Genomic DNA, 15435 nt, shown 5'->3' on the forward strand with positions numbered 1-15435 from the left:
TCTCAGTTGCTCCTAACCAGCTCTTGTTACTTGGAGACAGATGTTGATAATCACTAATAAATGTGTGCTGGTGATTGTTAAAAGGAACCGGAGATAGGTTCTTATGTTAAACTTCTCTAATTCCTTGCATTTATAGATCACCAGCTTTAATGTAATAAGCTTACTTAAATCTAACGGATGTCATTTCAAATCATGACAAATGTATAAAGGGACCGATTAAACGAGACATTGATAATGATCAGGGAATAATCAGGAAAAAAAAAATGCACTGCTAAACATATTTTTGACATTATTGACAAAATTTATTCGCAGTCCACTAGATAAATTTTTGACGAATTCTCTAATGGTATGAGATATTCTTGACAACTGAAAAGCTTCAATCAAAAAAACCAGGCAACTCCACCGTGCCACAAATTCAGTCTACAAGTCATGATAACAAATCAGGAATTGGACATGACAATTTTTGGATATTCCTGGAAGCATTTTCAGCCTGCAAAAACCCAGAAAAATCTTTAGAGTAAGATTAATCCACAACAATAGAGAGCTTTTAGTTGAGATTAATGGGTATTTAAGTCTAACTATTACTTACCTCTTTTTCCCAGTCGCGATGGATGGTTATTATGGCTAGTATCCCTGTCTGCACAGCAGTTCCACCAACGATCATTCCGCCCCAGATACCCTGGATGAGTGGATGGATTTCAAAGGCTTAAACTTTAAAGTAACATTATTCACAATCTTTAGCCTTCTTTTATTTTGTAATTTCTAGTGGTTAGGACGATATTAAAGGCAAAAATTGCCAACATTTATATGCCTAAGACTCAAAATTTTGGACCATGTATCAATTGGTGCCACGATCTGATGATAGTAAACGTACATGGGATAGTAGCTTTGTCCTAGTAATAGGAATTTTAGGATGCTCTATGTACAGATGAGGGATTAATTCCTCCACTGCAACCTAATAAAAGTGATGTTCCTATGAACATTACAGGGAGAATTGTAGTTTTAGTCCCTAATGTATTACCCATGCACGGAACTGGTTCTCAATCTATTTCAAAAAGTACATTTGGTTCCTAAACTGAACCAATTTTACGTAAAATTGGACAATTGACAGATTCCTTCCAATTGAGTAACGGAATGTGGACTATAATAGTCCAAGCATAATCCAGTTCGCTGGTTTTGCTTCAAACCGGACTGCTTTGGCACTGTCAATTGGAAGGAATCTGTCAATTGTCCAATTTTACACAAAATTGGATAGATTAGGGACCAAATTTATTTTTTGAAATAGATTGAGGATCAGTTCTGTGCATGGGTAATACATTGGGGACTAAAACTACAATTCTCCCAAGATTATAATAGTCCAAAATCTAACTTAGGGTGGATCAAGGATTTTGCCTTTAATTAAAGATTTAATTTTCTTTGTTCATAATTTCACCACTTTTAGGGCGGAGTGTCCACGAGTAAGGGACATTTCATAAAGTCGGCCCGACATGAACAATTCCATGACAATGGTCCTTTCTTACCTTGGAATCATTTTCAAACAAAGAGACCTAATAAATTTAGAAGCACTTGGTAATTAATGAATTATTATGGAATCGTTTGGTTCGTGGACTGGATGATAAAAGTACGAATTGTTCAGAAATTATTTTGTTTGCTTTAAATAGTTGTTCAGAAATTATTTTGTTTGCTTTAAATAGTTCTTAGGCACCGATAAATTGAAGCAAAAAACGTATAATTTTGTGGGAAAAGAAAAAATCTAAATTTGAAGAGGTTTCTTTCGTCATAAATGCGTGTATTATATAAATAATAAATGAAAGAGAGCGTGTCTCTAGTTCCTGACACTGGTTCAATAATGTTTATTTAAAATAATAATTTAAAATTGTGTTAGTACTTGAAGCTTTGTTCCTGGAATAAATTCTTTAAATGAAATAACTCGTACATTACAAAAAATTATGTGAACATAGAATGGCGTGAGATCCCTAAAACAAAGCCCTCATAGTTTGGTTTTTGTAAAAGAGGAAGAAAAGAAAAGGCAGGCAATCAAGAAAAAGAAACAAAGAAACAATAATAATGTCTCTAATTGTGGGGATGCTTTTGTCTCAATCTCAAATGCTCTATGAATAGTGGCGGAGCCACATTGTGATGAGGGTGTGTAGTTGCACCCCCTTAACTTTGCAAAATTTCAAGAATAGTCTTGACACTTTTATAAATTTTTATGTTTCTATTATAATTGCGCCCCCTCAATTTTAAAAAATACCCTTTTTTTTCCTTTATATTGCCCTCTTATATTATAAGAAATTCTCATTCCTCTTGCATTACCTCTCTAAACAATCAATTTCTTTTAGATATCTCTTCTACAGCACAAATGTTTTGAAACTATTAAAACACAAATTTGGTTACAATTTGATACTTTCAAAACACAAAAACTCAATAATAAAAATCTTATTTTTATTTGATATTTTCTTGCATAATAAGAACATTATTTTAGGTGTATAATGCTACCTCTACTGGCTATAGTTCTTGGCTCCGCTACTATTTATGAGAAGGGGTAGATGAGGTGAAGAGATAGAAAAGTTCCACATTGAAGCATTGGATTTTGTACAAGCGTATGCCTTGTTCTTCCCTGCATTTTAATCCACATCCTAGTTCTTGGCATGACTTGCTACTACAACATCCAAGTATTTTTTACCCTTCGTGTATCTGTAATCAGATCAAATTCATACGTATAGTGCTATTGACAACTTACTATGCATTACTTGAATTTTCGAGAGTGGCAATGCCAATATCACTTTCGAGTTTGGACGTGAAATGAGAAATCACTTGTTAGTATTTTGAAGAGTGACATGAGCACATAAAACATTGGTGTAGAAGTGGTAAAGTTACCCACAAGAGGGGTTTCAATTGAAGTTTACTTCAAATAATGCGGTAATTTTATTCTGTGTCCCTCAATTATATATTAATTTTTACTTTGGTCTCTAAACTAAAAATTTGAATGCTTTTAATTCCTAAACTATAAAAACCGTCTAACTTAAGGACAATTATTAACAGAATTCCCAAAACTAATGGAGTATTATCAAGTGAATGGCAAAAAGTAAATAAATAAATAAATAAAAACCCAAAAATTTCCAAAATTAGGAGGGAAGAAAGGAGTTTTAGGGATCAAATTGAGAATCACAGACAATTGTTGATAGAATCTCCGAAAATAGCAGAATATAAGTCAAGTAAGCAGCAAATAGCTTGAACAGTAACCTAAAACATTCCAAAATTAGAAAGGGTGTTTAGGGACTAAATTGAGAATTGCGGTATAATTTAGATGTTAAAGTGTCATAATTTAATGTTTAGGGACCAAAATAGAAATCAAAATATAGTTGAAGGGTGTAAAATAGAATTAATCCAAAGAATTTTAAGTAGTAATTTGTTTCCCAATTCAAGTATAACGCTATAGCAAAGAATTAGAAGCAGATTGGCTTACCTCAACACCCAAGTCTAAGAACCAACCGAGTACGATTCCCGCGGGAATCCCGACTACATAATAACAAGTCAAATTCACGTATGCAACCCAAGCTTGCCAACCAGATCCTACAGCTACACCTGCAAATTTTGATAATTAAAAAAGAAAAACATATGAAATTTTGTTGACCCAAAATAAAGACTTTAATAAATCTTTAATGAAATTGAATAACAGGCAAACAACTGGAGGAATCTCTAACCGGAGAGCACTGGTTGAACACTGTTGAGAAGAATGGTGAGAGCTAAGAGGTACGAGAACTTGTTCACTGCTGCAATAACTTGAGAACTTGATGAGAAAATGTAAGCAATTTGGCTATGGAGCAACAGAATAAGGCCGCAGAAGATGATGCCTATCACTGTTGATTGGATAACTGCCACTTTTGCTGCAAATTTCGCTGCCTTTCCGTTCCCCGCACCGAGTTCATTGGCTACCCTTACTCTGTCATCAAAATTTTGATAATTAGAAGACAGAAAGCAATTTTCCCTGGATCAGCATTTCAGATGCAAACAAAAATGAAAATCCAAAAATATACGCTAGGGGAAATACATTTGCTAATATTACACATTTTTTGTTAGTATAAGTGGGAGATTTCGAACTCGAGATGTCTTACTTACACGCCCTCTTGCCATATATACTGTCCAACCCATTGCTAATATTACTTGTGTTTGGGCAAAATGAAAATATTAACTTGAAATAAACAGTTAAATTAGCCTAAATTTTTCTATGACAAAAACTTTGTGAAGTGCGACCTTGCTTGTTATTGGACTAAATAACCTTTTCTAATTATTATTATTGCTGCAGTTGTTGTTTTGTTAAAATCATTTTTCAAGGGGAAACTTTCAACGTTACAATGTCCCAAGTACTAAGAATATATTGTCATATACTGGTTTACATCCAAATTAATGAGGTGTTGTGGATAGAAAAGCTTGAAGCTATTTTAAATAGTTTTTTTTTAATTTATTGCTTTATATCCAATTTAATTAATTTTTGTGGCCAGAAAATCTAAAGCATTTTAACTAGGTTTTCTTTAACAACTATTATCTAACTTATATCAAAATTATCATAGAGATGGACATACTTAAATTAATTGTCCATCCTTGCATTTAAACACTGGTCCTATTTAATTTCTTCCTGAGAACCTCTCTTAGTTATGCTCCTCAACAACAACAAAGCTTTTAACCATTCAAGAACAGTTGAAATTAAACATCGATCCATCCAATGTTATTGCTCATATGTTTGGCCAACAAAAGGAATTCGAGATAGTACCCGGTTGCCGCAAAGAATGCTAGAGGAATCATCATTTCCCAGCCATTGATTCCCATGCTGCCAAAATTGCAAAGAAACATATTTAACACATTTGTTTTTGGCTATGTTAGGTTGTGGTAGGAAGAGAGTGAAGTCCGAATCCTAATTACAGGCTCAAGCCTTGACTTTATTAATTTTTTTAATTTTTACCTAGTCCATCAATTTTGCTAGCTAGAGCAGATTTATCTAACCAATTACTGCAGATCTTTAGATAAAAAATACGCACCAGACGGAGAGAGCATCCACGGCAATAGTTGCATTCTTTAGGTTGCCGGTCATCAATATCAATATTCTATAATACCAATTCTCCAAACTGCACAATGAATCAGTTGAGAAGAAAAGAACAACACAAAAAGAATTCTAATCAATCAGAGTAAGGAAAGAGTAAAGGCACAGTACCAAAGCATTACACCAGCAGCAGCAGAAAGTCTTGTAAACTCCCAAAGACCAGAAAAGGCCTGCATAGAGAAACCAGTCCATGTTTGAGGACACCCACCCCAAACAGTATATCCCAACATACCCAAAACCAAAACCCACCAAGATATATCCAAGGCAACAGCAGCTCCAATTACACCCATGTCAAATTGATACACAAAAACCCAACTAATAATCACGTGAATCACAAGAGCTGCCAGAGATGCCCACACCAGGACCCCAGTCTTCAGCTGGCTCTGCAAGAATCTCTGTAACGGGCACTGAAGTGCAAAGCTGAAATGCATCGGAACAAACCACAAGGCAAGCTGCCCCGATAGCTCGGCGACTTCGTCCGGCTGGCCTAGCAACTTCAAAACGGGCGTGGCGTACAAGTAGAATGGCAACAACATGAAGCAACAGATGGATAGAACTATCCATGATCTTTGCATGTATGTGCCTAACAAGTGGTACCTTTTAGCCCCAAAGGCCTGTCCACATAAGGTTTCCAATGCGCTCGCCATTCCCAGCTGAAATGGAGTAATCGACAATCATAAACAATAACCAACAAGCATAGATTAATTTTCTTAATTATACTTGCAAATCAAAATCTTATGTCCAAACCATGAATTCTTGCAAATCAAAATCTTATGGCTGCATAAATATTTATGTTCATGTTGGATTTAGTCTAAAATCTGTTAGGGTGGTTATCTAAATTTAACCACTGGTGAAAACCATCACCTATTGAACCCAAGATCTATATGGCGATTATTAAGAAATAAATAAACGATAAAATAGCGGAAGCGTACCTGAATCCATATTGATAAACTTGATACTTGAATCCCTAGAGATTTGGGGTGGCCTTCCAGGTCAACAGGTATTCACCGATCCTTTGAGAGAGGCCTTTAGTTTCTCTCTGGTATCTTTCCTGACGATGGGATATCAGGGAAGAGGTATTTTGTGGTATTAGGGAATACGACAACTAAAACGATACCTGTGACCTGGGGACCATAACCCTATTTATAGGTAACATTCCTGTTACCTTTGGAGCCCTATTTCAGCCCATCATTGAAATAGGAGCCCATAAGTTTCTACACATAAAAGGGCCCACATCCTATTAGATACATTAAACCCAACCTATATTTGATCACTTTAATTGGGTTTAACCTTAATTGACAGTTTGCAATACATAATTATTCACATATAAGTCCAATGTTGGATTAAGGATCCAACAATCTCCCACTTGGACTATATGTGTAACCTTATAATTATATTTTGCAATTAACCGTATGAGCTCAACTTTACTGTCATTATCACAATGTATCTGCAACCAATTCGGTCCATCAATTACACCAATATAGGATCAAAGCGGCCTTTGTTACAATTTCGTAACTCGACCCATCAATGGTCACATATATCAATGCAATTGAATGACATGAATTATGATGTGGATGTGTAGCATGAAAATTTCATGTAATGTGACCAAAACATGCCTATTTCCAACTGGTCCACCTTAAATTTTATGAGATCAAACCATACCAAAATTAGAGTGCAAATAAATCCAAACTTTATTTATGCATAAAATATCCTTAAATCCTTAATAACTGAAAAATATCATAAGAGCATTTAAAATAACAAACTCCCACAAAAACTATACATCATTTAACACGACACCCATATGAGCAGTATGCTCATGAAACATTTTGGGTGGCAATCCCTTAGTAAGCGGATCCGCAACCATGGAGTTTGTCCCGATGTGCTCTATTGATAACTGTCCATTCTGCACTCTTTCTTTAACAGTCAGGAACTTGATATCTATATGTTTAGATTTGGTCGAGCTCCTATTGTTATTGGAATATAAGACTGCTGACTTATTGTCACAGAATAATTTGAGTGGTCTTTCAATGCCATCCACTACACGTAATCCTGTGACGAAATTTCGCAGCCAAATTCCCTGATTGGATGCCTCATAACAAGCTATAAACTCTGCAGCCATAGTGGAAGATGCTATGAGGGACTGTTTAGCACTCTTCCAGGATATGGCACCTCCAGCCAACAAGTAGACATAGCCTGACGTTGACTTCATAGTATCTTTGCATCCAGCATAATCGGAATCAGTATACCCAATGATCTCCAACTCATCTGACTTCCGATACGTGAGCATGTAGTCTTTTGTTTTCTGTAGATACCGTAAGACCCGTTTGGTTGCTTTCCAATGATCTAATCCAGGATTACTCAAATATCTACCCAACATTCCAGTAATGTATGCAATATCCGGACGCGTACATACTTGAGCATACATTAGACTCCCTACTGCTGAGGCATAAGGAATCTTTTGCATCTCTCTTTCCTCAAAAGCATTCTTGGGACACTGCTCAAGACTAAATTTGTCTCCTTTAGCCACAGGGGTGTCACCTGGTTTACAATTTTGCATGCCATACCTTTTAAGGACCTTTTCGATATAGCCCTTTTGTGATAGTCCTAAAATACCCCGAGAGCGATCACGGTGTATCTGTATGCCTAACACAAAAGATGCATCACCAAGATCTTTCATCTCAAAATTCTTAGTTAGAAATTTCTTGGTTTCATGCAATAGACCAATATCGTTGCTGGCAAGCAAAATGTCATCAACATACAATACCAGAAAAATATATTTGCTCCCACAGAACTTATGGTATATACAATCATCCACTAAATTCATCTCAAAACCAAATGAGATGATCACCTGATGAAATTTGAAATACCATTGTCGAGACGCTTGTTTGAGCCCATAGATGGATTTTTTAAGTTTGCAAACCATATTCTTTGGATCTCCTGATACAAAGTTTTCTGGTTGCACCATATAAATCGTCTCATCAATGTTACCATTGAGAAACGCTGTCTTTACATCCATCTGATGTAACTCAAGATCAAAATGTGCCACTAATGCCATAATAACTCTAAAGGAGTCCTTTGAAGAGACTGGAGAGAAGGTTTCTTTATAGTCGATACCTTCTTTTTGTGTAAATCCCTTAGCGACAAGACGAGCTTTGAATCTTTCCACATTGCCTTTCGAATCCCTTTTGATTTTAAATATCCATTTACAACCAATGGGTTTCGCACCTTCTGGCAATGGGACAAGATCCCAAACATCATTGTCCTTCATGGATTTAATCTCCTCATTCATGGCATCGATCCACTTTTGAGAATTTGAACTTTCCATGGCTTGACGGAAGTTGATTGGATCATCTTCCATCAATCCAGAGTCATCCTCATGTTCTTGGAGAAAAACAATGTAATCATCTGGCACTGCACTTCTCCTTTCTCTAGTGGATCTTCTTAATGGCACTGGTTCTTGAAGAGGAAGAGTTTGTTCTTCTATAACAGTTTGCTCTTCGACATTGTCTTGATTTGTTGTATCATGATCAAATTCAGGAATAGGGTCCTGAGCAAGAGTAATGACACCTGTGGGAATATTAATATATTCCTCTTTAAAGACAATGTCCCTTACTGTATGTTCTCCCCCAAACTCGACATCCTCAAAGAACCGGGCATTTCCTGTCTCAAAAATTGATTTGGCTGTGGGATCATAAAACTTGTAACCTCTGGATCTTTCAGAATATCCAATAAAATAACAACTAATCGTTCTTGAATCCAGTTTCTTTTCATTTGGCCTGTAAGGCCTTGCCTCAGCTGGACACCCCCAAACATGCAGATGCTTTAAACTGGGCTTTTTCCCTGTCCAAAGCTCATAAGGGGTTTTGATAGTTGCTTTAGTTGGAACTCTGTTAAGAATATATGCTGCAGTCTTAAGTGCTTCTCCCCAGAGTGACTCTGGTAAGGTGGAATGACATATCATACTCCTTACCATGTCTTTAAGCGTTCTATTTCGTCTTTCAGCTACACCATTCATAGTGGGTGAACCCGGCATAGTGTACTGTGGAACGATACCGCATTCCTCTAGGTATTTAGCAAATGGTCCTGGACGTTGTTCACCTGAACCGTCATATCTACCATAGTACTCACCACCACGGTCAGATCTGACGCTTTTAATTCTTTTGTTGAGTTGATTCTCAACTTCGGCCTTAAAATTTTTGAACACGTCCAGTGACTGTGACTTTTCAGAAATGAGATATATGTAGCCATATCTTGAAAAATCGTCTATGAACGTTATAAAATATTGTTGACCATTCCAAGCAGATGTAGGAAATGGTCCACAAATATCTGTATGTATAAGTTCTAAGACGTCTAAGGACCTATTGGCTTCAAATCTCCTTTTATTGGTTTGTTTCCCCTTTATACAGTTAATACAATCATTAAAATCTGTAAAATTCAAGGGGTCGAGAATTTCATTTGACACAAGTCTTTCCATTCTCCGTTTGGAGATATGTCCTAATCTCTTGTGCCATAATGCAGCTGAATTCTCATTGGCTAATTTTCTTTTAACTCCTCTAGTACTCAAATGCAGAGATTCATTAAATGAGACAATTGTGTCAATTAAATATAGATTATCGTAGTGCATTAAAGAACCAGAGCCAACCAATTTTGAATCATGAAACAATTCAAATTTTCCATTTCCAAATGAACAGAAATAACCAAATTTGTCCAAAGCAGAAATAGAAATTAAATTCCGTCTAAATGACGGTACAACAAATGTCTCATTGAGATCCAAATAAAATCCGGTCTTTAACAATAATCTAAAAACTCCAATTGCCTCAACTTGAACTGTTTTGCCATCGCCCACGTAGATATATCTTTCACTATCATTGGGCTTTCGGCAATTCAGGCAACCCTGCATAGACACACTGATGTGAGTTGTTGCACCGGAATCTAACCACCATGTGTGTCTAGGTACCGAAGTTAAATTAACCTCAGAACAAACCAAATTAAGAAGCATACCTTTCTTAGCACGCCAAGCGTGATAGTTGGTGCAATGCTTCTTTTGATGCCCTTCAGCCCCACAGAAGAAACAACTATTTTTTCCCTGATCATTTGATTTCTTTTGTTGTTTCTTTTGTGGCGCTGTACCTGCAGCTCCTTTTTCCTTCTTTCTTTTAAGTCCCTTACTTTTATTATTAGTGGTTGACACCAGATGAGCACTTTCTGTCTGCTCTTGCTTCAACCTTTCCTCTTCCTCTACACAGTGTGAGATGAGTTCATTTAGAGACCAAGTCTCCTTTTGACAATTGTAACTCACCTTAAATTGGCTAAATTGTGTAGGAAGAGATATTAAAATCAAATGCACTAGTAACTCTTCGGAGAGTTTCAACTTAAGTGCATTTAATTTCGAAGCAAGATGAGACATCTCCATGATATACTCTCTGATATTGCCTTTACCACTATATTTCATTGAAACCAGGCGTGTCAAGAGCGTACTAACTTCAGCCTTTTCGTTCTTGACAAACCTTTTTTCAATGTTCTGAAGGAACTCTTTAGCGGTTACAGTCGTTTCTGACATTGTTCCCCTGAATGCTTCTGGAACGGCCTTTTTAATGATCATCAGACACAAGCGATTTGATCTCTCCCACCTCTCATTATTTCTCTTTTCATCAGAGGTACTTTGATCTGTAAGAGGTGGGGGAGAATCATCCCTTAACGCAAGGTCGAGATCCATTACTCCAAGTACTATCAAGAGATTTTCTTTCCAGGACTTGAAGTTTGTGCCATTCAGCATAGGAATATTATTGATGTTGGAAGTAATATTTGTAAGATCATTCGCAACTGAACAGAAAACATAACATAATTAAAACAAGCTCACATAAATCAAAACAATAATAAATTTAAATAATGGTAGTCCCATCTCAAGATACCGATATTCCATTGATATTTCGTCTTTGGACAAAAATATTAACTAGTGAGTGATATCTTGGTGCAGTAATAAATGCTGATAATAATAACATGTCGAAAATAAATTTTCCTTTGGGCCAATTTATAAATCACATGTAAAATCCAAATAATTATCACGCATTTATTACCACAAGTACACATGTAATTTCATTAAATATTGACCTTCCTTTGGGCCGATCAATATTCATAAAATTACTAGTGCCCAACTAATTATATTTTAAAATAAATTAATTTCCATAATAGAGGTCACTTTGGTGGCATATTATTTCAATTAATTTATTCCAAAATATATATAATCATACCAATATTCAAATTTAAAATTATCCAAATAAAACAAAAATTTTGATCAAAGTCAACTTTGGTCAACTTTGGTCAAAACGTGGTCAAACATGGTCAAATTAATTAAATTAAATCATGACTTATTGGACCAAAGGTCCATATCCATAATTTGACCCAAAATTAACATCCAAGCCCAAAATTTTTCTTGAAATCCATAAGTACTTTATAAAAATTACACATTTAATGGGCCATACATATGGATTTTATAGGGCTTAAATGTCCTATTTAACTTTATTAGGGTTTACTTAAATTGAAGAAAACCCTAATTTCCTTAACATACACATATATGGAAATCTATTCTTAAACAAGGAATCAAGCCAAACAAAACAAAAATAACAACCAAAGTCCAAATATAGCCACATATATATATTTCAACAAATTTGCTCAGAATAAGTCCGAACAATACTTATCCCATTAGCCAAGAATCAGGCATGAATTGTTAATATAATCTTCAAAACTCAAAAGTCAAAGTACGGGACAACAACTGTGAACTAAAAATTGTTAACATGAAATAAAACCTAACTTGTCCATAATGGTGGAGGAAAGGACAAAGGACTTCCCGTGGCCAGAAGACAAATTAGCTTACATCATCACTTGATTCATGTTTTAAGTAAACAATTTCAAACAATCGTATGAAGACTCATCCAACATGCGAGCAGAACCCACGGATTCCCTTTTTTTTTTTTTTTTTATAATGAATCAGAGGCCGAAAAACCAAAAGCATGCGTGGGTTCTCAATCAGCCGTCGGCAATTATAAAAGGGATCCAATTATCAACCATCAGCAACCAAGGCTTGCAAATCACTAAATCAGCCGTACAAATTTACTATAAATAACTAAATCCAAATTATTTCCTAATAATCAACCATATGGGCTCTGATACCACTTGTTAGGGTGGTTATCTAAATTTAACCACTGGTGAAAACCATCACCTATTGAACCCAAGATCTATATGGCGATTATTAAGAAATAAATAACTGTAAAATAGCGGAAGCGTACCTGAATCCATATTGATAAACTTGATACTTGAATCCCTAGAGATTTGGGGTGGCCTTCCAGGTCAACAGGTATTCACCGATCCTTTGAGAGAGGCCTTTAGTTTCTCTCTGGTATCTTTCCTGACGATGGGATATCAGGGAAGAGATATTTTGTGGTATTAGGGAATACGACAACTAAAACGATACCCGTGACCTGGGGACCATAACCCTATTTATAGGTAACATTCCTGTTACCTTTGGAGCCCTATTTCAGCCCATCATTGAAATAGGAGCCCATAAGTTTCTACACATAAAAGGGCCCACATCCTATTAGATACATTAAACCCAACCTATATTTGATCACTTTAATTGGGTTTAACCTTAATTGACAGTTTGCAATACATAATTATTCACATATAAGTCCAATGTTGGATTAAGGATCCAACAAAATCAACAACATATGAATCAAAGAGGTTGATCATTCAGAGATCCGTTTTCATCTTTCAAGAAAACAATACATATGGTAATAGTAGTACCAAATTTGTGACATTAAAGTGGTCCATGGTCCCGTTCGTGAGTTAGCATCAAAAGGGATAAATAAAATGTGCGTACCAAGAACCCGAAATTGAATCCTACAATGACAGTGTTGGCGATGGAGACTGAAGCTAGTTCAACCTCACCAAGGTGGCCGGCAAAGGCTTGAGTGATTACGTTCATGGAGTAGGAGACGACGCGGGAGAAGATGGATGGCCCAACTATGTGCCATAGCTTCTTTGATTCTGTCCACACCCTGCTGCTAAGGTCTCCTCCTGAACCTTCAGCTGGTATGTACTTCTCCCGGCTATTTGTACTTAACGCCGAATCTTGCACTAATAGTGGCTGAATAATCTCATTGCTCTTGGCACTCTCCATCCTAAACCTGGTATCCTAAAACCATCCACCCTCAATTATTTAGCAGAGTGAAGTTAGGAAATGATGGGTGGTGCTTATCATGAAAGTGGATACTTTATATACAACTTTGTGGCCATCTGGCAATATGAATTTAGTAAGGAGTTGCTATTGGCACTCCTGAGTGGACTGACCTTTTACTCATGTAAAAAGACCGAAATATGACCCCCTTTTTTTTTTTTTTTGGAATTACAACTTCGTGTAAAGGGATGGATATAAATTCAACAATGAAAAGGAGCACCGGCCGAGATTTTCTGCTACGAATTAGTAGTGATTACCTGCAAATAGCCAGGCGCTCTGTGAAATAAAAGTTGATTCATTGTGTCCACTAGCAAATTAAATTAGATATGAAATATATATTTCATCATGTGCCCAAAATAGGGAAAAAAAGTTTAGTAACAAAATCTAGCGACTAAAGTTTTTTATTAATTCTTGATTTTTTGGAAGGGAAAAAATTTAATTGACAAAAAAATTATAAGTGACTACAAGCATGCTAACAAAATTAACTCCTCGTACATCACCTAAGCAAATGGGTGGGATTAGCTACAAGAAGAGGATGAAGGACTTCAAATGATGAAATTTCACTTAATATTTTGCCCCTAGTGGCGACACCCCTTCAACTTTTGAAAAACTCTAATACAGCCTATAAAAATTTTAAATATTATAATATTGTCTCTCTCTTGTCCCCTGAGTTTTGGTAGGATTCCTTCTAATCTCATAATTAACCCCCCCCCCCCCAAATTGTTATAATTTTTTACAATTGTCCTCTTTATTTTCATAGTGGTAAACCTAGAACTAAAAATATATTACATGATGTTATTTGTTTCCTTTCTATCAAATGTAATTCGTTTCTTTTGTAAGAAAATGGTATTTATTTAATATTTAACTTTTTTACATTTTCCATTTCATTTAATAGTTTGATTGTGTACAAATTATTTGCCAATTGTATATGTTAATTAGAATATACAATTTGTATTTTTATGCATAATTTTATACCATTGAATGAGCTAATTAATAATGAATCTTTACTTGCATGTTTACTGCAACAAATATTTAGTTATTCCAAAAATCTACAAACCAACATCTTATAAGTCTAAACTAATATTATTGCACCCCCTCAATAAAGATCTTGACTTTTTCTTTTTGCAGACACGATAGATTCTATTTTACACTTACTCTTATTCTATATTAGGGGGAGAGAAGACCTAAAGAGGTCAAAGGGAACACGATGAACCATTGCCGGTCCAAACGAATGCCTGCGCACTCGTTGATGAAATTTTCAGAAAAATCTAGATATCAAGAAATTTGAATAAAGTTCTTGACACCGCCACTGTTTGCCTCCCTTGAATGTGATTTATACTCCCAAGCCACGTACTTTCTCATCCATGATCCCTGCCACCTGCAAAAAGTGATGTAAATCGATATTTTTCATGCATTTCGTACATTGGACATGTAATTTATCTACAGTGACAGAAAGGGATGCATCTTATACATATTTTCTTTAGCCTTTCATTCTCTTAAATTAGAATAAATTAGATTATAAAAATATTATCATTACGGTTAAAAATAAGAAAGACAGAAAGGGATGCAGATCGAAAATCACGGACTTTGTTCAATTTTGCAGTCAATGAATTTTATATATCCCAATGATGCAATGCCATGTGCCTGGCATAGCGCAGAAGGTTTCAGACATACTAAGTTACACAACCTACGTAGGAAGATTTGTCGATTTGGAGTCTAGACAAAATAATGTGTGCATTAGAGAAGCTACGCTGCCCAAAAGCAATATCAGATCTACGCTAAATTAATTTGGGTCCACCGCTTTTAATTTAGATCTAAAACTCCTATTCTTATAGTCCCACGTTAGGTTTAAGATTTCAAACAAATTCGGGATATACATGAATAAATAAGGACCAAAATTTGCCCAAAAAAAAAAAGAAAATCGATTTAGATGAAAGTTGAAACTCATATCATGTCCTAAGATGTATGCAATTGGTGAGTTCTTGATAGCACCTTTAAATGTATAACATCCATCGTCATATAACCATTTAGAGAAACATCACAAGAGTACATGTTAAATTATAATGCTAAATTTCAAATGAAATTTGTTAATAACACTCCC

At 35.6% G+C, this 15435-nt stretch overlaps 1 protein-coding gene across 1 annotated transcript; it reads right to left on the minus strand.

The window, feature by feature from the left end:
• Window positions 1-262: 262 nt before the first annotated feature.
• On the minus strand, window positions 263-13280 carry LOC113749773 (protein DETOXIFICATION 27-like). Its single transcript, XM_027293616.1, has 8 exons — window positions 12978-13280; window positions 5213-5754; window positions 5040-5126; window positions 4775-4831; window positions 3708-3946; window positions 3470-3588; window positions 590-679; window positions 263-490 (listed from the first exon to the last, which is right to left on the minus strand). The coding sequence occupies exons 1-8, from the start codon at window positions 13275-13277 to the stop codon at window positions 428-430; spliced, it is 1497 nt and encodes a 498-aa protein (XP_027149417.1). The 5' UTR covers window positions 13278-13280; the 3' UTR covers window positions 263-427.
• Window positions 13281-15435: the final 2155 nt, after the last annotated feature.

Source organism: Coffea eugenioides, chromosome 10 (genome assembly GCF_003713205.1).
Source record: "Coffea eugenioides isolate CCC68of chromosome 10, Ceug_1.0, whole genome shotgun sequence".
Classification (NCBI taxonomy): domain Eukaryota; kingdom Viridiplantae; phylum Streptophyta; class Magnoliopsida; order Gentianales; family Rubiaceae; genus Coffea; species Coffea eugenioides.

Excerpts from the sequence above, each read along its gene's own strand:
- LOC113749773 (XM_027293616.1), bottom strand. The coding sequence starts at position 13,277 with ATGGAGAGTGCCAAGAGCAATGAGATTATTCAGCCACTATTAGTGCAA. Across the intron at positions 5,127-5,212 it reads GCTGCTGGTGTAATGCTTTG|TTTGGAGAATTGGTATTATA; the intron begins GTACTGTGCCTT and ends TTCATTGTGCAG. Across the intron at positions 4,832-5,039 it reads GTGGATGCTCTCTCCGTCTG|CATGGGAATCAATGGCTGGG; the intron begins GTGCGTATTTTT and ends CAATTTTGGCAG.